At 45.2% G+C, this 26,103-nt stretch overlaps 1 protein-coding gene across 2 annotated transcripts in view; it reads left to right on the top strand.

Annotated features, from left to right (window-relative positions):
- LOC143782010 (intraflagellar transport protein 70A) overlaps positions 1-26,103 on the top strand; it is an 80,394-nt gene that overhangs the window by 14,566 nt on the left and 39,725 nt on the right. For both annotated transcript variants that reach the window (XM_077269052.1, XM_077269051.1), the window contains exons 3-5: positions 1,556-1,765; positions 5,965-6,021; positions 7,591-7,726. In XM_077269052.1, the coding sequence (XP_077125167.1) occupies positions 1,556-1,765; positions 5,965-6,021; positions 7,591-7,726 (403 nt within the window). The remainder of the gene's footprint in view (positions 1-1,555; positions 1,766-5,964; positions 6,022-7,590; positions 7,727-26,103) is intronic.

Raw genomic sequence — 26,103 nt, 5'->3', positions numbered from 1 at the left:
TAATTTATTTCAGTTCTTCAATACAAAAAGTGAAACTCATATATTATACAGAGTCATTACAAACAGAGTGATCTATTTCAAGTGTTTATTTTTGTTAATGTTGATGATTATGGCTTACAGCCCATGAAAACCCAAAAGTCATTATCTCAGCAAATTAGAATTCTTAACAAAAAACACCTACAAAGGCTTCCTAAATGTTTAAAAGATCCCTTAGTCTGTTTCAGTAGGCTCCACAATCATGGGGAAGACTTCTGACTTGCCAGATGTCCAGAAGGCAGTGATTGACACACTCCACAAGGAAGGTAAGCCACAAAAGGTCACTGCTAAAGAAGCTGGCTGCTCACAGAGTGCTGTATCCAAGCATATTAATGGAAAGTTGAGTGGAAGGAAAAAGTGTGGTAGAAAAAAGGTGCACAAGCAACCGGAATAACCGCAGCCTTGAAAGGATTGTTAAGAAAAGGCCTTTCAAAAATTTGGGGGAGATTCACAAGGAGTGGACTGCTCCTGGAGTCATTGCTTCAAGAGCCACCACACACAGACCTATCCAGGACATGGGCTACAAGTGTCGCATTCCTAGTGTCAAGCCACTCATGACCAATAGACAACACCAGAAGTGTCTTATCTGGGCCAAGGAGAAAAAGAACTGGACTGTTGCTCAGTTATCCAGGGTGTTGTATTCAGATGAAAGTACATTTTGCATTTCACTTAGAAATCAAGGTCCCAGAGTCTGGAGGAAGAGTGGAGAGGCCACAATCCAAGCTGCTTGAGGTCTAGTGTGAAGTTTCCACAATCAGTGATGGTTTGGGGAGCCATGTCATCTGCTGGTGTAGGTCCACTGTGTTATCAAGACCAAAGTCAGCACAGTCTACCAGGAAACTTTAGAACACTTCATGCTTCCCTCTGCTGAGAAGCTTTTTGGAGGTGGACATGTCATTGTCCAGCAGGACTTGGCACCTGTCCACACTGACAAAAGTACCAATCCCAATACAGAAGAAAATCCAGCTCTACGAACTTGTGAACAAACTTCTTTCTTTATTCACCAAAAGAACCAGAAGAACTATACTACATTTCTAATTGGAGATATTTGCTAATATTATTATTATTACACCTACTACATATTGAGATACGATCTTGGAGAAGGGAATATTCCTTTAACTCTTGATGCTACTTTTATATCTGCATTGTTAATGCTACATCTGAATTAAAGGAAACTTTGGGCAGGGAGACATTATTTCTCCTATTTGTCAGCTAACGTCTCTCTCCCTCAATTATTGAAGTAAAGCTCTTCATTTCAGCACTGGAGGCCAATGACTCCATATTCCTTGCCATGTAAGGTTTTCTGCTTTATTCCCACCCCAGATTTTAGGTTACAAAGATACAAAAAGTAATGCATTGGAGCAGGGATCTGAGTGACCTTTGCATTACATGCCAACTATTATCTGTTTTTTGCTAGCATTATTCATTTTTTACTTTGGAAGATGTAGTGGAGTAATGTGTATTATCTTGTTTGTAGATTTTTGATGTAAGCTGTATATGTTGTTTTTTTGTGTTGCAGTCTAGGGCCGGTCTGTCTCTTCTGGGATATTGTTATTATCAGATGCAAGACTTTGTCAGTGCCGCAGATTGCTATGAGCAGCTCTTGCAGATAAATCCTGAAGTCGAAGAGTATAAAGTATATTATGCCCAGTCTTTATACAAGGCGTGTATGTACCCAGAGGCCATGAAAGCAACTTTTCTCTTGGAAAGTCCTGCATATCAGAGCAAGGTAAGGGCGCAGGATAAGGTAAGGGCATCTACCATCTCCAGCTTAGAAACATTTCTCACGTCTTTACATATCTTAACCCATTTGGCATAAAGCAGTTTGCATGTTTCTCAAGCAGGAGTTTAGCAGTGGTCTCACTGGCCACACAAATTAGACCCCCATTCAGTTGACACCTGTTTTGCTGGCTCTACCATACACTTGCATGCTTGGCCGAGCATGCCTGTTTACTTTAATGGGGAGAGGAGAGTACGTCATCATAGGATGAAAGAATTGGTCATACTGAAATTAACATTGCTGATCCATGTTTTGCCCTTGTTTTCTGCCATCAGGCGATGCTAGGGAAGTCCTTTTATAAAGACCTAGCTATTGAACCTGTTCTACGCCACAATGTTGATGATCTTTATTGGTACATTTATACAGTGTCGTCAATAAAATGGCGCCGGAGATCACGGTATGCGAACGCGCTGACACTGGCGCCATTTTGTTGAGTAATTTAATACAACGTCAGCATAGCAGTGTGCACACACTGATCATCGGGATAATGGCGATGGCCGGCTCGTGCACCCCGCTATGTTGATGTTGTAGTAGAATTCTTCAAGAAACTGGCACCGAAGTCAGTGCATTCACATATTGCGGTATCGGCGCCATTTTTTTTAACACCATGTCTGCTAATTCACATGTATAATGTCTTCAATAAAATGGTGCTAGAGATCACGGAATGTGCAAGCGCTGACTCCGGTGCCATTTTATTGAAATAATGTACTACAACATCAGCATAGCAGTGCGCACGCACCGGCCATAGGGATAATAGCAATGGCCGACGCGTGCGCACTCATGTGTTGAATTTGTAGTAGAACTCTTCAATAAAACGGTACTGGAGTCAAAGGGTGCGTATCCTGCGATATCCAGTGTCATTTTATTGAAGACAATGTGTCTGTGAATTCACATACTCAGCATCTTCAATAAAATAGCGCTGCAGTGCAGTATGCGCACGCGCTGACTCTGGCGCCACTCACCCCGGCTTAGGATAGAAGGACGCATCCACCGTTATATACAGGTCCTTCTCAAAAAATTAGCATATAGTGTTAAATTTCATTATTTACCATAATGTAATGATTACAATTAAACTTTCATATATTATAGATTCATTATCCACCAACTGAAATTTGTCAGGTCTTTTATTGTTTTAATACTGATGATTTTGGCCTACAACTCCTGATAACCCAAAAAACCTGTCTCAATAAATTAGCATATTTCAACCGTCCAATCAAATAAAAGTGTTTTTTAATAACAAACAAAAAAACCATCAAATAATAATGTTCAGTTATGCACTCAATACTTGGTCGGGAATCCTTTGGCAGAAATGACTGCTTCAATGCGGCGTGGCATGGAGGCTATCAGCCTGTGACACTGCTGAGATGTTATGGAGGCCCAGGATGCTTCAATAGCGGCCTTAAGCTCATCCAGAGTGTTGGGTCTTGCGTCTCTCAACTTTCTCTTCACAATATCCCACAGATTCTCTATGGGGTTCAGGTCAGGAGAGTTGGCAGGCCAATTGAGCACAGTAATACCATGGTCAGTAAACCATTTACCAGTGGTTTTGGCACTGTGAGCAGGTGCCAGGTCGTGCTGAAAAATGAAATCTTCATCTCCATAAAGCATTTCAGCCGATGGAAGCATGAAGTGCTCCAAAATCTCCTGATAGCTAGCTGCATTGACCCTGCCCTTGATGAAACACAGTGGACCAACACCAGCAGCTGACATGGCACCCCACACCATCACTGACTGTGGGTACTTGACACTGGACTTCAGGCATTTTGGCATTTCCTTCTCCCCAGTCTTCCTCCAGACTCTGGCACCTTGATTTCCGAATGACATGCAAAATTTGCTTTCATCAGAAAAAAGTACTTGGGACCACTTAGCAACAGTCCAGTGCTGCTTCTCTGTAGCCCAGGTCAGGCGCTTCTGCCGCTGTTTATGGTTCAAAAGTGGCTTTACCTGGGGAATGCGGCACCTGTAGCCCATTTCCTGCACACGCCTTTCCACACCAGACTCAGTCTACTGCTTCCTCAGGTTCCCCAAGGTCTGGAATCGGTCCTTCTCCACAATCTTCCTCAGGGTCCGGTCACCTCTTCTCGTTGTACAGCGTTTTCTGCCACATTGTTTCCTTCCAACATTGAGGTGCCTTGATACAGCACTCTGGGAACAGCCTATTTGTTGAGAAATTTCTTTCTGGGTCTTACCCTCTTGCCTGAGGGTGTCAATGATGGCCTTCTTGACATCTGTCAGGTCGCTAGTCTTACCCATGATGGGGGTTTTGAGTAATGAACCAGGCAGGGAGTTTTTAAAAGCCTCAGGTATCTTTTGCATGTGTTTAGAGTTAATTAGTTGATTCAGAAGATTAGGGTAATAGGTCATTTAGAGAACCTTTTCTTGATATGCTAATTTATTGAGACAGGTTTTTTTGGGTTATCAGGAGTTGTAGGCCAAAATCATCAGTATTAAAACAATAAAAGACCTGACAAATTTCAGTTGGTGGATAATGAATCTATAATATATGAAAGTTTAATTGTAATCATTACATTATGGTAAATAATGAAATTTAACACTATATGCTAATTTTTTGAGAAGGACCTGTATAAGATGCTACATGGACTAAAGTATTAGGACACCTGCACATTACTCCTACAGGAGATTTTATGACATCCCAATGTAAATCCATAAGCATTAATATGGGGATGCCGTCCCCAGACGCAAAACAGCTTAAACCACCTCCACTCTTCTGGGAAGGATTTCTAGAAGATCTTGGCGTGTGACTGAGAGTTTTTCCCATTCATCCTGAGGAGCCTTTGTGAGGTCAGATGCTGATGTTGGGAAAGAGGACCTGGCTCACAGTTATAGTTCAGATATGTTGGATGCGGTTTTCTCCAGGTCACTTAAGTTCGTCCACACCAAACTCATCCAGCCATTCCTTACTTTGTGCACTGGGGTGCAGTCAGGTCCTAACAGTATAGGGCCTTCTCCAAACTGTTCCCACAAAGTAAGATCATACAATTGTCCACAATGTCTTGATACGCTGATGCATAAAGATTTCCTACCCCTGACACACCATATAACCTCCATGCATTATCCCTCCTCCACCAAACTTTTCAGGTGGCACAATGCAATAAGGCAGGGAACATTCTTATGGCATTTGCTAATCACTGACTTGACCATCTGACTTCCAGGTAGAAAAGTGCGATTTGTCACTCCACAGAACACATTTCTCTAGAATCCTTTGGCTGCATGCTTTACCCTATCCATTCCTTACTTGGCATTGTGCTTGGTGATGTAAGGCTGAGGAGTGCTGCTGCTCGGCTATCTGCTCCCATTCCATGAAGCTTCTGGCACACAGTTTTTGCACTAATCGACCTATGCTCCGCAGCCCTCAGCGCCCCTATTCTGTAACTTTACATGGTCGGTCACTTCGCAGCTGAGTTACTGTAGTTCTTAAATGCTTCAATAATTTCACGCAGAGTTAATCATAGAATATTTAGGAGGAGAAATTTCCCAAACTGACTTGTTGTATTGGTGACATCCTATTACAGCACCATAGTTGAATTCAGTGATAGCTTTAGTATGACCCGTTCTTTCACAAATGTTAGTAAAAGCAGACTGCATGGCTAGTCGCTGGATTTTATTGCATCTGAGGCAATGGGACAAAAAGAAATTCTGAATTTAACCATGAGATGTGTCCTAATACTTTTCTCCATGTAGGGTAGTAGAACATCTGGCAATCCTTATGATACATCTAGGCTTATCAGACTATTTCTCAGGTCTACGGCCGACAATAAGCTATTGTTCAACTTACAACTGTAATGTTGTCCTTTTGTAATTGGACCTTTGGATGGAAGAATGAACCATTGATGGTGAAGGTCACCAAATCTACATTTGACACGTCTACTGACAGCTTCAAAGTGACGATCCACCTTTGGGACTACTTAGCATGTTAAAAGTACAATACAAGATAGCAAATATAGCAATTTCCTGATCAAATGATTGCCGTTGTTTTATAATGAGGTGCATCCTTATAAACAGTAGGAACATTTCATATCCCCTGCAGACCCCTGAACAGAATACAGATGGAGATAGCTTGTGATAAAATATATGTCTATCACTGTGATTATAGCTTTAATCCACCTCTATGTCTATTTTCCTCTTAGGTTTTGAAATTACAAGCTTGTATTAAATATGGAGAAGATGACTTATCAGGAGCTAAGGTATGAAATTAATTTAAAATATACTTTTAACAAGCATTACAGGCGATTGTAAGAAACGAGGTAATATACTGTATCTTATCAGGGAAATCAGCTTCTTTCTCCACTTATGAGCTATTATTCCTCCCCGCCGGCCTCCAGAACTTGTCATTACTTTGTAAAAACATCTCATCTCCATATTTCTCAGCTAAGATGGACTGCTAGCTCTGTGCTTTTATGTGACACGACCCATTATATAGAGAGGGGAAGGAGAGTGAGGAGCAGGGAGAGGAAACAGGCAGGGGGAAAATGTAAAGATCGAGGTAGGATCTTGTCACTGTGCACATGCTCAGCAAAACAGGGACTAGCCCATCCCCTGAAACAGAGGTCACTGATGACACTTTGTTTCGGGGTGGCGACAAGCTTCTTCAGTGACCGCAGCCTCTGCTCCCTGATGACCTCCCATTTGAGTATAACAGCACGCATTGGGAATTCTCAAACGAGACGTCATCAAACAGGAAGTTGGTTAAAAAATAGCAGTTAAATATATTGACATTTAGGATTAAATCAGTCTTAGGGTACCGTCACACAGTGCCATTTTGATCGCTACGACGGTACGATCCGTGACGTTCTAGCGATATCATTACGATATCGCAGTGTCTGACACGCAGCAGCGATCAGGGACCCTGCTGAGAATCGTACGTCGTAGCAGATCGTTTGGAACTTTCTTTCGTCGCTTGATCACCCGCTGACATCGCTGGATCGTTGTGTGTGACAGCGATCCAGCGATGTGTTCGCTTGTAACCAGGGTAAACATCGGGTTACTAAGCGCAGGGCCGCGCTTAGTAACCCGATGTTTACCGTGGTTACCAGCGTAAACGTAAAAAAAACAAACAGTACATACTTACATTCCGGTGTCTGTCCTCCGGGGTCTCAGCTTCTCTGCACTGTGAGCGCCGGCCAGCCAGAAAGCGAGCACAGCGGTGACGTCTGACGTCACCGCTGTGCTTTCCGGCCGCTGTGCTTACACAGTGCAGAGAAGCTGAGACGCCGGGGGACAGACACCGGAATGTGAGTATGTACTGTTTTTTTTTTTTACGTTTACGCTGGTAACCACGGTAAACATCGGGTTACTAAGCGCGGCCCTGCGCTTAGTAACCCGATGTTTACCCTGGTTACCCGGGACTTCGGCATCGCTCCAGCGCCGTGATTGCAACGTGTGACCGCAGTCTACGACGCTGGAGCGATAATCATACGATCGCTGCGACGTCACGGATCGTGCCGTCGTAGCGATCAAAATGGCACTGTGTGACAGTACCCTTAGTTTCAGACCAATCCTTCAATGTATTGTGACTGTTCATGCCCATTCACATGCCATTGAAAGACCCCATGATGATCAGAATCCCAAAAATCTGATTTTTGTTAAATGGATATGCCATAGAAACCATGGCAAAACATCATACGTTGTATGTTTTCTTTTTCTATTGTAATGAAGCAATGCAAACATTTGATAATGTTGTTCATTGTAGTATTATTGCTAGAATTATATTATTATTACATCTTATTTATCGTTTCTTTGATATGATCGGATAGAGTTTGGTAGAACAGATACCTTCTGATGATCCAGATAGTGAGAATAATTTGGGATGCTTGCTGTACAAAGAAGGACAATATGAAGAAGCCTGCAAAAAATTCCTCACTGCCATGCAGGTCGTGGGGTATAAACAAGGTAAAATGATTCTACAAAGATTTTTCTGTTCATTTTGCTACAAAAAAAAAAAAAAAAGTGGACAAACTGTACTAGTAGAAATAGAAACCAGACTCTCAAGACACATAATGCAGTACATACAGTAACTAGTGTTCACCGGACTTATTAGGGTATGTGCACATGAAAAGTATTTGCAGCAGAATTGTCTACACCAAAAGCCCGGCAGATTACAGTACCCGAAAAGAAAATGAGATTTCTGAAATCTTATCCACATGCTCCTTTTTTGTTTCTTGCAGATTTGAAGCGGTTTCAAAAATGCAGCTCATGTTTTTGCAATGTTTTTTCCATTCAAATGAATAGGGGTAATAAGTGCAATAAAAATGCATACAAAAAAATTTTACACATCGTTTTTCCTCCCAAGAGATGCGTTCTTGGTGCAGAACTTCTCCTGCAAATATTTAGGCTATGTGCGCACAAGACAGCAACTGTTAATTTAGAAAAAAAAATGAAAAAAAAATTGCCATTATATATGCAAACACAAAATCTATCATAATTGCTGAGTAAACTGTAATAAAAAGTAAAAAAAAAAATTACTTACAAAAGTGAAGATTCTTAGCGCATAAATTGGCCAATTCATGTAAGCCCATCAACCGCGATAAGGTGACTCTTCTCTGATGGGTCCTATTGTTGAGGGAGGATTTAAAGTGATCCTTCACGGTTAACCCAGTGATTTCCAAATTAATATATAAAGTGTTGCCGGCAACTGAAAATGACCAGACGGAGACGTGCGTCTCTGTATGGGGGATCGAGCTGATCTCTGGCCCCCGTTTATTTTGTATATAAGTTTTCATTGTCACAGAAATTATACTTCAACCAATCAGCATAAGAACACGCTCACAGTTCTTAACCTATAAGAATACAGGAAAAACTTAACCCATGAGAATACAGCAAAAATGGAAACTACATATATGGTCATGGCTTTTTGGCACAGTATGTGTTTTTATAACAGATGCCTCAGTCTTGTATAGTGATACACCCCCGAATCTCTTATCTGGCTCGAGACAGAAGACTCAAGGTCTTTATACCAATTATGAACAATAGCCTAGTTGAATAACTGAATTTATCTTTAAGCAACAAGAAAATGGAGTCAAAAACACAAAAATGGAGAATCTAGCACAAAATGGAGGACCTTTCATAATTTGTTCCTTCACATTCCCCCCTAGATAAATTTTGTTAATTAATGTCCAGCATCAGAGATACTATCCCAAGCTCTAAGCTCGAGGGGTACTGGTCTTCACATGGCTGGTGCCATGTTACCAGCCATTTTAAATACAGTTTCATTAATATCTACAAGCGAGGGAAAAATCTTATTATTTAACAGTATAAGATATAGCAGTACAAAAAGTATATAAGAAAATATATTTTCACCTTGACAATCCCCCCTAAACACTAAGTTTTTTTTCCTTAAAGAAAGATCCTTCGAGACTGTCCATGTGATGGGAAAAGGGGAGGTGGATTTCTTCATCCAGACACCTCAGAAACTCTCCCCTAGCGAGAGGCCTCAAGGCAGCTGAACCCTTCACTAACCTCACATGGAGTTCTCCCACTGTCCCTAAACTAAATCTCTTAGCATCATCTGAGAATGGGGGGTTTTGTCTACTCTCTTAAGGGGGACATACTTAGGGATCTCCCCTGGATCAGTACCATCGTACTCTGGTGGGTCTACTTCTTGATTGAGGAAGGTGCCAGTCGAGATTGCTTTCACTAACTACCTAGGCCTGCCCAGGTGTACTTATACATCTATCATATTGTCATTATTTGTTTGTAAAATGGGAAAGGTTGGTTCTCTGGTGGTGGGGGCGACATGACATGCTGGTCTACAGCTCCTTCCCAAAAGGATTACTGTCAGCCTACTCCCAAAAGTTAATGTCTCCAGTATCCACCAACCACAATCCTGTGTCAGCTTCTTATACCACTGCATGTGATCTTGTCTGGACAGGATTCAGTGTAATTCTCTTAGGTCGGGTTGCAGCACGGGTCATACAAGTGTTAGGGCCCAAATCCTCAACTATACCCTAAAAGGCATCACAGCTATAATTAACAAATCTTTGTTCACTGTAATATATATATATATTTGATCCATTCAACATTTTTATTAATCTGCACCTGTGGGACTATAGAAGCAAAGCCAGCATAAATCTGGTTCTGGGCTTTAAACTGATCAAGCACCCCCCTTGGCACTCCAATGGTATCAATATATACTAGTGGATCTTCTTCATAACTCATATAGATCTGATCAAAACTTCTCCTCTTTCTGGTAAGTTCATCAGGTATCTTTGGATCCCAAAAATAAAATCTTGAACTGCATAACTAGTTTAACAGGGGAGCATTGGCCTATCCAGGCATTAGGCAACCTAGGACGGAGCTTACCATCTCCACATAACCAATAAATGTCGTACATATATTCTGTATATTTGATTAGCAAATCAGTATCTAGAGAACTGCTCCCTTTGCAGAAACCTGTCTCGAAGATCCCTACTAGTGTACCTGTGGTGTCGTGGGAATTATAGCAGGTGTAATTGTCAGCTAATACAGTTACTTCTCCTAGGACCTTTAGTTTAGGTTCCTCATGAATTAGTGGGACATAATCTGGGCAATCAGTGGACTTCAAACCTTTCAACAAGTTCATGACACAGGCAGTGGTGTTGTCATCAGGAAAAAACAGTGCATGTGTGTATAGGTGTGTATTCGCAGCAGCACAAGCAATACATCCTACAAAAATATTCTAGACTCTTACATTGTATCTCACCCATTCTAACCATAGATTTTTCCTTGGGGCTGTCAGGTTTACCCAGAGAATAATGGGACCAGAATTCTTATTTTTACAATAGGGACCAAAGAGGTAGGGGCGAGGATAGCCCTCAGTTCCAGGATCAAAAACAACAGTCTTTTTTACAGTGTGAGGCATGGATCCAGGTGCTCTTTCCTTCGAGTTTTACTGCAGTAGGGGTAACCAGGATCACCGTGTGAGGTCCTTCAAATCTCGGCTGGAGACAATCTCTGCGCACAAACTTTTTCACATACACCAGGTCTCCTGGCACAAAGGGATGGTGTCCAGGAACCTTGTCTGGGTCTGGAAGAGAACTGAAAACGGTTAAATGCACTTTGGCAAGATGTCCATGTAAGGCCTGCACATAGCTAGTCAAGTCCTGGTACTTGATCTGCAACTGTTGTGGAAAGAAACATTCAAGATTGGGGCTCCTGCCAAACAGAATCTCATACGGTGACAGTCCTGTCTTCCTGTTTGGGGTATATCTTACTGAAAACAAAACTAGAGGAAGGCATTCTGTCCGTAGTTTACCAGTCTCTGCCATTGCCTTCTGGATTTTAAGCTTAAGAGTTCCATTTAGTCTTTCCACTTTTCCACTGCTCTGCGGATGGTATGGAGTATGCAATGCTTGACTTACCCCCAGTGCTGCCATTACCTCTGACATGATCTCTCCAGTAAAATGGGAGCCCCGATCGCTTTCAATGACTTCAGGAACTCCATACCTGCATATGATCTCAGCCATCAGTTTCTTCACCGTTGTCTTAGCCGTAGCTTTGGCAACTGGGTAGGCTTCTGGCCAACCTGAAAATAAATCAATGCAGACCAACACATACTCATACATCCCTACCCTGGGTAACTGAATATAATCAATCTGCAGTCTCTGGAATTGGTTAAAGGGCCGGGGAGTGTGTTTGGATGGGGTTTTCACTGTCCTACTCTGATTATGTGTGGCACATATCATGCAGCTCTGTACCTGCCTTTCTGCGCAGGTGGAAAACCCGGGGGCAATCCATTGTTTCTGTAGGGTGTCACACATGGCCGTCTTCGAGTGGTGCACATTCCCGTGCAGAACCTGTGCCATCATTGGGTACAGTACCTGTGGTAGGCAGACCTTTTCACCCCTCCCCCATAGCCCAGTGACGGTATCAGAGCAAGCCCCTATTTTTTTTTTTGCCACCTATTTTTCTCCTCCTTACTTGCCTGTTCTTGTAACCGGGCTAAGATGTCTTTCAACACAAGTGGAGATGGTGGGGTGTCCAGGTGATGTACTCTAGAGGCCACAGGAGTGCTTGCTGCTTTCTTGGCAACCTGGTCTGCCAGTGCGTTACCCTTTTTGTCCGTCCATCAGTGCCTTTAGTATGTGCCTTTACCTTTATGATGCCTGTTTGGGTGGGAAGCTGTAGTGCATTCATAAGTTGCTGGACTGCCTCAGCACGTTTAAAGGGGTGGCCATTTGCTGTCAGGAAAGCCCTGGCTCTCCAGGTAGGCCCATAACCGTGTGTAATGCCAAAAGCATACCTGGAATCAGTGTAGATATTTACAGTCTTACCTTCTGCTAGTTTGCATGCTTCTTGTGCAGACATATGAGTTGGCATTGAGTCTGCCTTGATTACCTCATGTTCTGAGACCACAGCATATCTGGTACAGAAGCGTCCTTGGTCATCTTGGTGACGGGATCCATCTACAAAAAGCTCAAAATCAGCATTAGAATAGGCACACTAGAGACCAGCCGTTTCCTGAGACATCAATTCTAGACAATCATGTGGTTTGGAAACCTAATCTTGTTCCTCTGGATCCATTCCAGAAAGAAAGAGTGTCCTTTTTTATGTCACCTACTCCTCCCCCCTTTGGATTCATGGGAACTGGGAGAAAAGTAGCGGGGTTTAGGACAGTGCACCTTTTTTTTTTTAAAATCACATTAGTAGGCATGAGAATAGCACACTGAAGTCGCAGCTGTCTAGCCATGGACATGTGGCCAGGTTGTACTTGGTTAAGGATACTATATACATCGTGTGGGGTGTGGACCATCAGTGGGTAATTTGATTGAGTCCATGAGGGTTTTAACAGCTTCAGCATTCTTCACTGGAGTCCCGGCAGTGGTAATAAACCCTCGATTGGCCCATTGGGCTCCTAAATCATGAGCAATACCAAATGCATACTGTGAGTCCGTGTATATATTAGCCCGCCTGTCTTTGGCCAGAACACATGCAGTAGGCAGAGCCTGAAGTTCTGCTTCTTGTGCTGACAGTGAGGGAGGGAGGGAGTGCAGCTCCGTGCACTACAGTGTCTTCCGTAGTAACAGCGTATCTGGTGTGGAATCTGCCAAATCATCAGCATATCTTGAACCGTCTTTCAGGGCATTGTAGAAAGGTTGCATTATACGGGATGCGTCCGGTATCCACTGACAACAATAAGTACATAGTCCAAGAAAACTCTGGAGTTCAGTCTCATCTTTTGGTAAAGGAAGGGAGCTGACGGCTATTTTTCTTTCTTTTGTGAGGTGTCTGGCACCCTGAAGGAGACAGTGACCCAAAAATATCACTTGACCAAGGCAGAACCGAAATTTCGAGGCCGAAACCCGACAGTTCAGATCTGCCAGATACTTGAGAAAACTAACAGTGGCAACAATGGCTTCCTGCTCTGTCCGTTCACACAACAAAAGATCAGCCACATACTGAAGCAGTGTGACATAGGGGTGATCTAACTGCCAGGGTAAAAGACACTCGCCCATATTTTTTGCAAATTGATTGGGACTTCTTTTTTTTGGGCCCCCTGTGGCATAACTGTCCGCGTCAATTGTCATCCCTGATAAGTGAATGCAAACAGAACTGGCAATCTGGGTGTAATGGAATGCTGAAGAAGACATTGGCAAGATCGATAACTATGAACCAAGCAGCATCCTGAGATATCTGGGACAAAAGAGTATGTGGATTAGGCACCGGAGTTTCTGGAACAGTAACTGCATTAACTGCCCGTAAACCTTGTACCAACCGGTACACAGGGGGTTGGCCGGGTGGGGTCTTTTTCTTAATGGGAAACAAGGGTGTGTTACATGGGGAAACACAGGGTATCAGGGCACCATTATCGAGTAACGTTTGTATTTGCCCCTTGAGACACTGCTCCTGATCATATTTCAAAGGGTATTGATGGACTTTAGGAAAAAAGGGGCAACAGGTTTGAGAAACACTTTTACTGGTTCTACAGGCATTATTGGGGGAGAATCTGGGTCTATCAGGACCATCTGACCATCATCTTGGAATTATATCCTGGAGCAGAACTGTGATAATAAATCTGCCCCCAGTAAATTTACCGGACATGAGGGAGAGATTATGAACTGAGCAGTAACTTCAGGGAAAGGTCCCACAGGGTTAGGTTTTATAAGAGTATATTTATTGGGTCTGTTATCTACTCTAATTAAAACAAGCTCTTGATCTGAGAATTGACATGGGGCTGGGGAGGGACCTTATCATCAAGCAGGGAGACCCCCTGTTCCGTTCCAGATCATCATTTTTAATTGTTTGTCTTTCTGACACATTATTCTCAAACGCTTTCTCAATACCTTCCTGCACCACAAAACATCCAGACTTTATCATAGTAGTAGACAACTTTCCTTTTTCAACGTAACGGTAACAAAAACAACTAGAATTCACTTTCTCTGTTGATCCTCAATTTGCTATATATCAACCACTCAACTTACTTTTACCAGTCTTTCAATCACTTACAAATTTCCTTCTAAAACTAGACACTAGATTTCACTTTCAAATTCCAGATTATAATATTTCTTTGTACTTCAAAACAATATTGTCACCTTAAACAGAACACAAATCTACCAGCGCGTAATCTACACCAAGAAAATACAGAGAAACCTTGGAATGCAGCCACATTCTGGTAAGGAGGGGGCAGTAACAGGAGAGGATCACAGCATTCCTCTACACAGAGAAAGGAGACAAGCCATAGCGCAGCTACGCAACCCCTCCCATCGGATATTTCAAAGACAAACACAAACGAAATACAATAGTTCTTAGACTTAATTAATTTCTACAAAATCTTCATCGCACAATTCACATACCAGAACACCTTAGAAAAACCTATAATTGAGAATATTTTCCCCATTTTTAGGCTAACAATATCAGATTCATAATACAACTTCAAAGACTTCTTTTCCTTCCACAAAAACGGATTCTCCTTTAGAGCTAAATATCCTTCTTAGTTGTGCATAATACCGACGGCCTTACGGTTTTATTCCACTGGGTCTCTCTCTGTCCCCCGCTGGGACAACCCAAAAACGCGGTACTCAGTGAAAGGAGGAGGGCGTCTTAGACTTAACCCTCCGGACACCCCTGGAAATATTTAAATCAATATATTCCTGAGTTACGCATCCTACCCAATCTTCGATCACCTCACCGCGCCTGATTCTAACAGTGATCAGGAATTCAGGATATTTTGACTATAAAGAGAATTACATCACTGGTCAATCCGGGGTGTCCGTCCCTTATGAGGTACGGTTCGAGCACTGGGCTTCCAACGGAACTACACCTCTATATGATTCCACCCAAAAATCATCCCACCTCCGGGGACAAACCTCAGATCCTCTTTGCAGCAACAAACACAGGAAAACCACACCAAACGGTCAGTCTGGACAGTATAACTGCCAACTTACCGTGGCTGTTGTGGGGGATGATCAGTCCCAATTTTCCAGTGCCTGCGTCCGGTCCGAGGATCCTTTGTCTTGTTGTCCTCCGGGGGGGCAGAGGCGTTCCTGCTTGGATCCCGGGTTTTCGGCACCAACTGTTGAGGGAGGATTTAAAGTGATCCTTCACGGTTAACCCAGTGATTTCCAAATTAATATATAAAGTGTTGCCGGCAACTGAAAATGACCAGACGGAGACGTGCGTCTCTGTATGGGGGATCGAGCTGATCTCTGGCCCCCATTTATTTTGTATATAAGTTTTCATTGTCACAGAAATTATACTTCAACCAATCAGCATAAGAACACGCTCACAGTTCTTAACCTATAAGAATACAGGAAAAACTTAACCCATGAGAATACAGCAAAAATGGAAACTACATATATGGTCATGGCTTTTTGGCACAGTATGTGTTTTTCTAACAGATGCCTCAGTCTTGTATAGTGATACACCCCCGAATCTCTTATCTGGCTCGAGACAGAAGACTCAAGGTCTTTATACCAATTATGAACAATAGCCTAGTTGAATAACTGAATTTATCTTTAAGCAACAAGAAAATGGAGTCAAAAACACAAAAATGGAGAATCTAGCACAAAATGGAGGACCTTTCATAATTTGTTCCTTCACACTATCATCTAAAACATGCCTCTCTTGTGCTATAAGTCTACAGTGTGAAATTTTTTTATTAACCAGCAGAGGGAAAGCTGACGGCTGAGGGCTGATGTTAATATTCTGGGAAGGAGCCAATAGCCATACAGGTTCCCAGGTTATTAATATCAGCTCACAGCTATTTGCTTAGACTTTACTGGCTAGTTTACAGAGGGACCCCAGAATAAAAATTTGACATAAGGTCCCCTTATAAAATCTAACAAACAAAGGCTAGGCAGACAGCTGCTGGCTGATATTAATAGCCTAGGAAGGGGCCATGGATATTGGCCCCTCCCAGACCAAAAACATCAGCTCTCAGCCGCCCCAGAAAAGGCACATCTGTAAGATGTGCCAGTTATGGAGCTTAGACTCGCTCTTCCCGCTTGCCCTGTAGTTGTGGCAAGTGGGGTTCATATTTGTGGGGTTGATGTCACCTTTGTAATGTCAGGTGACATCAAGCCCACAGATTAGTAATGGAGAGGCGTCTATAAGATACCTGTCCATTAGTAACCCCATAGTGATACGGTATAAAAACACAGACACCCAGAATAAAGTCCTTTATTTAAAATAATGACACAGACTCCCTTAATAATCTTAATTAAACCATACTTACAGAACGCCTAATCCACCGAAGCCAACTTCTGCAACAAAAATAAAATAATAAACCACACTATTCATCACCTGTTCGCAGAGAATTTAATCCATAATGTCCCACAACGATCTTTATCTTGATCAATCTTGATTTGAGAGCAGTCACATCAGTAATGTGACTGCTCTCAAAGACAGCCAGTGATACACTGACAGGAGGTAATCGCTCTCACAGTGTATAGTACTGAGCTGCCGTGAGAGTTCACCAGAGTTCATCAGCTGATCAGCTTCGCTGATCTCCCTTACTGCACCACTGCTGCGTGGGAAAGTTCTTACTCAGAGGTGCCGTAAGTGAGCACAGCGGAGCTAATGAACTCCGGTGAACTCTCACAGCAGCTCAGTGATACACTACAGGAGCGATTACCTCCTGTCTGTGTATCGCTGGCGGTCAGTTAGAGTGGTCACAACTCCCGATGTAACAGTTCTACACGTGAGATCGCCGTGGGACACTCGGGATTACGTGGACTATCGCAGACAGGGAGTATATGGTGGTTTATTATTTTACATTATTTCTAGGAGACAATGGCATTGGGGATTTGGTGTTAAGTGAGTATAATGGGTTATCTCCTTCGCCTCATTGGGGGACACAGGACCATGGGTGTTATGCTGCTGCCACTAGGAGGCTGACACTAAGTAGACACAAAAAGATTAGCTCCTCCTCTGCAGTATACACCCTGACACTGGCTCCAGCCGAACCAGTTTCTAGCATCCATCAACATCAGGGATGCTTGAGTTCATATCCTGATTTTTTCCCCTTCACCAGAAGTTCCTGCACTTCGTTGTCCACAAGGAACATTCCCAGTTCACTGCTTTGCCCTTCGGCCTCGCCACCGCCCCCAGAGTGTTCACAAAGGTCATGACGTCCGTCATTTCCATTCTACACTCTCATGGCATGGTTGTTTTGCCATACCTGGACAACCTCCTAATCAAGGGCCCGTCTTTCCAAGCCTGCGCGGAGTGTGTCCGTATCACTTTGAATACCCTTTCTCGCCTGGGCTGGCCGATATGCTGAAATAGGTCTTTGCCCATCCCAGCTCAGCAGGTATCCTTTTTAGGAATGACCCTCTACACCTCGCGAGGGTTGGTGATTCTCCCTCGAGACAAGGTCTTAGCCCTTCAACAGGGAGTCCGAACACTTTGTCGTCCGTACCCTCACTCCATCCAATTCGGCATGGGGGTCCTGGGCAAGATGGTGGCAGCTATGGAAGCTGTTCCCTTCGCCCAGCTACACCTCTGTCCTCTGCAGCATGCACTTCTGGCAGCCTGGGATAGGAATCCGTTCTCCCTCGACTGGCTGTGTCGCTTGTCTCCGCTGGTCAAGCAGGCGATCAGGTGGTGGACGTTGCAGTCTTCCCTCACTCAGTGGAAATCTTTTCTCCCGCTTCAATGGCTGATGGTCACCACCGACGCCAGTGTTCTCGGCTGGGGGGCCGTCTTTCGTCATCACACTGCCCAAGGGCGCTGGTTGCCTCGGGAGTTGCTTCTTCCAATCAATGTACTGAAAATCTGGGCGATTCGGTTGACCCTGCAGAGGTTCCATCACCTCCTGGTGGGTCGACCCATCCGAATACAATCGGACAACGCCACAGCTGTGGCATATATCAATCATCAAGGGGGCACCCGCAGCAGGGCGGCAATGTGTGAGGTGAAACACATTCTCCGCTGGGCAGAGAAGAACCACTCAGTTATCTCTGCAGTTCACATCTCGGGCGTGGAAAACTGGACGGCATTACCTCCTGCGGTTCTGGCTCTTGGCTCTGCCTCCAGCGTCTCCGCTCTTGTCTCCCCCTCCTGCGTCTCCGCTCTTGGCTCCGCCTCCAGCATCTCCGCTCTTGGCTCCACCTCCAGCGTCTCCGCTCTTGGGTCCGCCTCCAGCGTCTCCGTTCTTGACTCTGTCTTCTCCTTCTCTGCCCTTAGCTCTGCCTTCTCATTCTCTGCTCTTAGCTCTGCCTTCTCCTTCTCCACTCTTGCTCTACCTTTATTCAGCAACTTGCCGTACGGGTCTCTACCTGTTTCTTTATGTTCACCAGTCTGAACAGGTTCTTACCTGTTTCCATACGTCCACCTGTATACCAGTTCCTACCAGAGTATCAGCCCTGTCTGCCAGTGCCAGCCGTGCCCGCCTGTCTGTCTGAGTGCCAGCCCCGCCCGTCTGCCTGCCTGTATCTCCGTCAAGCCAGTCTGCCCGTCAGGGCCTCTGCAATACCCGTCCGTCAGCCAGTGTCACAGCCGTGCCTGCCTGCCTGTGTCTTGTCCCCGGTGGGATCAGCATCCACAGTCCAACTCCACCCTGGAGTGGTACATGGTAGCTTCCTATTGCACAAGTCTGACCTCACCATTAGAGGCTCCAGCGAACACCTAGGAAGCTACTTAGTTACGCCTCTTCCAGGGAAGTTTGGTCTGTAGTCCAGTGGAGCCACACCCCCAGGCGCCCGCGCCAACCAGTCTCGGCGCGAGCGTTACAGATTGCTCAGGCCATGGTCCCCGCTGAGTCCCATGAGACGCTGCTCTCGGAGCAAAATGAACTCTCTTCTAGCCAGTATTGGCCCCCGGAAGGTTTTTATGCTCAGTTGAAAGATCTGCCTACACCTACTCCAGGTGGTCAACTCATAGTCTCAGATGAGTTGTATAATTACCTTGCCAATAAAGAAAAACTCCTTCCACCAAGATACTATGGGGATCCAGAGGAGTGATCCCAGAGGCGGTCTAGACGAGCGAATCCCCCAAAGAAACCGCCACGTCTGACCAAGTCCGTCCAAAACCCACCTGTTCCTCTACCTGTCCCAGCAGCTACCCAAGCGAAACCCCAGAAGGCTGATAAAAGTAGGCTGGCAAAGCAGAGCCCGAATCCAGCCGCAAGAATGGAACGCGGTATCGCTACGGTTGCAAGGAACATCCAGACGGTCTCTGCCCTGTAGATCTAAAACTCCAAAACCCTGGGCCAGCAGGAGAGGCTGCCCAAGGTGAGAGTACTTCCTCTCCATCGAAATCAAAGACTGTGTCTCTGTTTTCTGGGAGCTTTGGCGTGGTAAAGTTGCCTGCCATTCGGAGTCGGTGCGTGGTCTCCGTCATACAGCTCCAGAACCCGGTGAGGGCGTTGTCTGAAGTTGGTCAAGCCCTACTCAAGAGCAGTCTAGTCCTTCAAGGACAACTACAGCTCCAGGTTGGAGTCTTATACTCGAAGAAGTTTGTCTTTCATATGCTGTCTGTTATACCCATGGGTCATTCTGAGCCTAGGACTCTACCACCCGCTCTGGTCAAGAGTTCCTGCAAAATGCTTCGTTTGAATTTACCCAGCCATGAGAGGTGTCTGGTTCCCATGCGTCAAGGACAGTCAACTGTGTTGTCTTCTTCTTCTGCTGGTCTGCTAGTCGTCGAGTCAAGGTGTGCTGACGTCACCAAAGATGGGGAAGCGGTGACTATCTCTCCACACGTCTCCAGTGACTATACCAGTAACCTGTTAGTCATCGAGTCAAGGTGTGCTGACGTTACCAAAGATGGGGAAGCGGTGACAATCTCTCCTCACAACTCTAATGACTATACCTGTAACCTGTTCATGGAAACATCCCCGCCTTTTGGACGTTTTCTTCTGGATAACGGGCAGAAGATGGTTCCTATGTGGGTACCTTCATCGTCCATATGGCCGGTTGGTGAAGATTCCAAAACAGAAGTTTTCTCCTCTCAGTTTTTTCCTGATACGGTGGAGTTGTTGTTCTCCACCCTCAGCTCCAGTGATTTTTCCTGTGTTCAGTACTCTAGAACATCTCTGCTACCTGAAAATTTGTCTCTGGATATCGGGCAGGAGATGTATCCTGTGAATATTCCTTCAGCTTCCATGTGGCCGGCCGGTGAAGATAACAAGTCAGTAGCATCCAAGTCCCTTCTTCTTGTCTACCCAGAGGAAATGGTCCAGTCCATTGAGGAGGCTAACCCCATTGGGTACAAAGAGACTTTGCTATCTGAGATTTCTGATGAAGCTAACCCTGTTGAGCACAAATAGACTTTGTCTTCTGGGATTTCTGGTGACCCGTTTGCCTTATCCTACTTTGAAGATGTTATGATGACTTGGACTGTGAGTGGTTTCTTTCTTCTTCTACAGATCATTCTGGCAGGTTTGAAGAGAGGGGGCATAAAGGAGGGGGTACTGTAACAAACCTGCCGGCATCATTGCATGGCCTTCCATTCCCCACCTGCCTGTTACATCAACTCACTCACCCAGTGCCATGCTGTGAGATCTGTCTGCTGCCGGCTCCATGCCATGTGCTTCATGGCCGCTTGCTCTGTGTACACTTCCTGGCTGTGTGCATAGGGGGGCGGCGCCAGCCACTCCGGATTCTTATTGAGACTGTGTGCACCTCCCTAAGGTGTCCCTGGCCAATGGCCTAGAGGCCTCTGATACTTAAGGCATCCTCACCCATTGGAGGATGCCTGAGCAAACTTTTTCCCTCAGTTAGCACTTGCTACTGAGCTGCCAGGTCGTGTCTGTTTCCTGTCTCAGAGGGCTGCAATTAGCAGGCCTTCATCTGTCTTCTAAATAGAGACGAAAAGCTGAACCGCACAGCCCTTGTCACTTAGAGCTACCACAGTCCATGAGTGGTGTGACTGGAGAGCCTGACATCCAGATGGAGGTGCTCGCATGAAAAACAACAATGCAGCAGATAAGAACTAGAAAAATGCAGCAGCACTCACCAGCGTCGGTGTGGTCTGAGTCCTTTATTGAGACATGTGATACATCACCATTATCTTCACGGCACGGGGGAGTGTGAAAGGAAAGGAGGTGAGCAGGGATCAACGACGGCCGTTTCAATGAAGGACTCAGACCACACCGACGCTGGTGAGTGCTGCCGCATTTTTCTAGTTCTTATCTGCTTCATCTGTGTTCTGTTTGTGTATCCATGTCCGTTCCTATCTGTACTCTGGTCTATGTCCGTTCCTGTTCCTTCTTTGTCATTTGTCATTTCCCACTCTACTGTGTGTACCTCCGCCTTATCTTTCTGCTCTGCTTGCCACTATCAGTGGCTCTGCATCTCTCTGCTCTGTTCGCCACTACCCGTGGTTCTGCGCTACTCTGCTCAGTTCTGCCACAACCTGTGGTTCTGTGCCTCTCAGCTTTCCTCGCCACAACCTGTGGTTCTGCACTCTCTGGCTATTGGCGTTACCTCCTGCGGTTCTGGCTCTTGGCTCCGCCTCCAGTGTCTCCGCTCTTGGCTCCGCCTCCAGCATCTCCGCTCTTGGCTCCGCCTCCAGCGTCTCCGTTCTTGGCTCTGCCTTCTCCTTCTCTGCCCTTAGCTCTGCCTTCTCCTTCTCTGCTCTTAGCTCTGCCTTCTCCTTCTCCACTCTTGCTCTACCTTTATTCAGCAACTTGCCGTACGGGTCTCTACCTGTTTCTTTATGTTCACCAGTCTGAACAGGTTCTTACCTGTTTCCATACATCCGCCTGTATACCAGTTCCTACCAGAGTATCAGCCCTGTCTGCCAGTGCCAGCCGTGCCCACCTGTCTGTCTGAGTGCCAGCCGCGCCCGTCTGCCTTCCTGTATCTCCGTCAAGCCAGTCTGCCCATCAGGGCCTCTGCCATACCCATCCGTCAGCCAGTGTCACAGCCGTGCCTGCCTGTGTCTTGTCCCCGGTGGGATCAGCATCCACAGTCCAACTCCACCCTGGAGTGGTACCTGGTAGCTTCCTATTGCACAAGTCTGACCTCACCATCAGAGGCTCCAGCGAACACCTAGGAAGCTACTTAGTTACGCCCCTTCCAGGGAAGTTTGGTCTGTGGTCCAGTGGGGCCACACCCCCAGGCGCCCGCGCCAACCAGTCTCGGCGCGAGCGTTACAATCAGCACTCGGAAGCCCGCATCGGTACCCATCTATCACCGCAGCTGGAAGGCTTTTTTTCACATGGTGCAGAGACCGCGGTCGTTCTCCTCTCGTTTTCTCCATCCCCACCATTTTGGAGTTTCTTCAGACTTGTCTGGACTCAGGCCTAGCGCTTAGCTCCCTCAAAAGGTCAGATCTCTGCCTTATCAGTTTTGTTCCAGCGCAGGATAGTTTCCAAGCTGCAGGTGCGGACCTTCATTCAGGGGGTCTCCCACGTGGTACCCCCTATAGAACGCCGATGGATGCCTGGGACCTTAACTTGGTCCTGGGCATTCTACAGGAGGCTTCTTTTCAGTCACTGCAGGACGTCTCTCTGATTCACCTTTCATGGAAAGTCGCCTTCCTTGTCGAAGTGACATCAATCATCATCTGGCCACTCTTTCCTATCGAGCCCCTTTCCTAATTTTCCACCAGGATAAGGTCGTTTTCAGGCCGTCACCGACCCTTCTTGCCTAAGGTGGATTCTTCTTTTCACCTTAACTAGGACATTGTCCTGCCCTCGTTTTGCCTATCACCAGTACACTGTTTTGGAAAGGCCTTTAACACTCTGGATCTGGTGAGGGCTCTCAGAAAGTACATTTCTTGCACGGCGTCCTTCCGTAAGACGGATGCCTTATTCCTGAGAGTCACAAGAAGGGATTCACCGCATCGAAGTCTGCAGTAGCCGGGTGGATTTGCTCGGCTATTCAAAAGTCTTACCGTGTCAGAGGCAAGCTTATCCCAGCGGAGATTAAAGCACAACTGCAACTTGGTCCAGTCTGCACACCTTCTCGAAGCACTACAAATTCACACTCAGGCTTCCGCAGATGCGGGCCTGGGAAGACGGATCTTGCAGGTGGCGGTAACGCATCTCTAGGCAGCTGGTGCATGGGGTTTGTTCTGTTCTGTTGGTTCCCCACCCAGGGCCTGCTTTAGGATGTCCCATGGTCCTGTGTCCCCCAATGAGGCGAAGGAGAAACAGGGATTTTTATGTATTCACCGTAAAATCCTTTTCTCTGAGCCACTGCACCCACCCTGTTGGCCTGACGGCTTGAGTATGTCCTTTGGTTGACATTTTTATCCCCTTATGTAGTGTTCCTGATTTCCTACTGCTTTGTCACGGAACTGGTTCGGCTGGAGCCAGTGTCTGGGTGTATACTGCAGAGCAGGAGCTAATCCTTTTGTGTCTACTTAGTGTCAGCCTCCTAGTGGCATCAGCATAACACCCATGGTCCTGTGTCCCCCAATGAGTGGCTCGGAGAAAAGGATTTTACAGTGAGTGCACTAAAATCCTGGTTTTTATTTTTATTTGAATATGTACAATATATAATTTTACTTTTTTTTTTTGTAGGTTAGTAGGCTTCAAGTTTTCTTTTTACTTTTACTATTGTCTAGTATTTTGAAAGTTTTGATATGTGAGTTCTGATAAGCGTTATTGATGCCCACTAATTGCTGTCAATCAGCTGACATATAAAGTTTATTGAAGCCATTTTCAGTCCCAGAGTTTAGAAGCACTTTACTGAGTGATTTTTGTCCTTTTATTTTGTGATATGTACCGCATTTATATCTATTCTGCAATCAGAACAAGGTGATGCACTGAACTATAATAATTTGCAAGTCTCATAGCTAATCTATCCCACAACCCCCTACCTGAAGCCCACTCACACATCCCTCATTTCGATAGACTACATTGCCTCATATTTCAAGATCAAGAACAAGATTGCCCACATCAGAAAAAGCTTTAATGTACAATCCCCACAACTCTGCTGCATAACGGACCCATATCCTTCTTTCGAAACCTCCCCACTCATCACTGCAGTAAAGCTTGGCACCAAATGTGCTTTTCACCCTATCCTATCCCACCTTCTCCTTACCTCACCAGTATACTTATCCCCACCATAACTCATCTCTTCAACTTATCATTACCATCTGGTGTATTCCCTTACTTTATCAAATGCGCAACCATCACACCCTCCTGAAGAAGCCATCCCTTTACCTGTCCTCTACTTCCACCTGCCTCAAAACTCCTTGAAGAAATCATCCACATTGAGTTTTCCTCTCACCTCTCGTTTAGCACACACTTCAACTAACTAAAATCTGGCTTCCATCCCCAATGCTCCATTGAAACTGCCCTAACCGAAGTCACAAACAATCTGCTAACTGCCTAAGCAGTAGACAATACTCTGTACTCCTCCTTATAGACCTGTCCTCCGTCTTTCACACACTTGACTGCTTCCTCCTACTGGAAATACTCTCATCTTGACAATCAAAGACCTAGCTCTTTCCTGGATAATTTCATACCTCACTATTCACATATTTAGTGTCCTCCATTCCCTTACTACCTCCTCATCCCGCCTGTCCTGGGACCCCTACTTTTCTCCATTTATACCTTTTGGCCTTAAACTCATAAAGTGTATATAAATACTTGGTTTATGCTGATGACTCTTAAATATACCTTTCTAGCCCAAATGTGACACCTCTGTTGTCCAAATCCTAGAGTGTTTATTAGCCATATCCTCCACATCTTGCTTTCTATAACTCTTGAGTCGACAGAACTGAACCCATGATCTTACCTCCATCTCACTTACCCCCCCTAAAAGACATATCATAATTATAATTATATTATAATCTGTCTGTCACGGGGTTACCGCAACAGAGAAGAGCCAGAAGACCGCAGCATCTGATTGCTCCTACTCCTGCACTGACAAGAAGCACTTCTCCTTCTTTTTAAATGGTGTTTATTTCTTTTGGCAGAACAGTGGTTAATCTGCCATGTTGGGAGCTCTGGGAGTCTGAGCTTTCAGCTGAGCTCTTTTAGCTACTCCCATCCCTTTTATATTCTGGGTCCTGATTCAAACCTATGTCAGAGCTAACTTTTGCTGCTTGGCTTGGAGGAGAGGTGTTTATATGAGAAGAAGTTTTGGAGGAGTTATTTGTGACTGTTGCGTGGTTTGTAAGTGTGATAATTCCCTTCCCTCCTCTTAATTTGGTTTTTCCCCTGTCCTCCACTCCCCGGTGCATTCCACTGTTATATGTGAGTGAATATTTGTATGCTTGGTATTTTCAGTTTACCCTTGTTTGTATTGCGTTGTTCATTGTGCTGGTGTACTGCGGTGCATAGTAGCGCCTCCTCTTCCATGGGTGGGGGAAGAGAACAGATGGAGGGCTAATTCAGGAGATAAGGCAAGGGTGGCGACCCTGGCATCTTCACCTTCAGAAGTGTCCCGGGGAATAGAGCGAGCTAGGGTGCCCGCTAGAGGTAGGGACAGGGAGGGAGCCACGGGTCCCCGGTCACCCGACAGCTGAGTCGTGATACTGTCTCCCCCAAACATCTATGAACTAACCTCATGAAACCTCCTCCCATCTAATCTTTGGTCTCCTTCTCTCCTTCACCTTTGTATGTTCCTTTTATAATAATCTCTAAGCCTTATCCCAATCATCCTCCATCCTCTGGAATTCAGTGCCTCAGCTCATCAGATTGTCAGCCACAGTCGAAGCCTACAGACATAACCTGAAATCTCATCTCTTTGGGAAAGCCTCTCACCCCATTGCCACCTCATTACCAACCCCCTAACCCACTGTCTCCTTCCCCATATTTGTGGATTGTAAGCCTGTGAGGACAGAGTCCCCTCCCCTTCAGTTCATGTTTATTGTCCTCGTATATGTGGAAACCCTCCTCAAAGTACAGCACTCTGGAATTAATGGTGCTTTAACATTAGTAATAATGATTT

This window comes from Ranitomeya variabilis, chromosome 6 (genome assembly GCF_051348905.1).
Source record: "Ranitomeya variabilis isolate aRanVar5 chromosome 6, aRanVar5.hap1, whole genome shotgun sequence".
NCBI lineage: Eukaryota > Metazoa > Chordata > Amphibia > Anura > Dendrobatidae > Ranitomeya > Ranitomeya variabilis.
The sequence above is the reverse complement of the archived record's forward strand: the minus strand, read 5'-3'. Positions and strand labels throughout refer to the sequence as shown.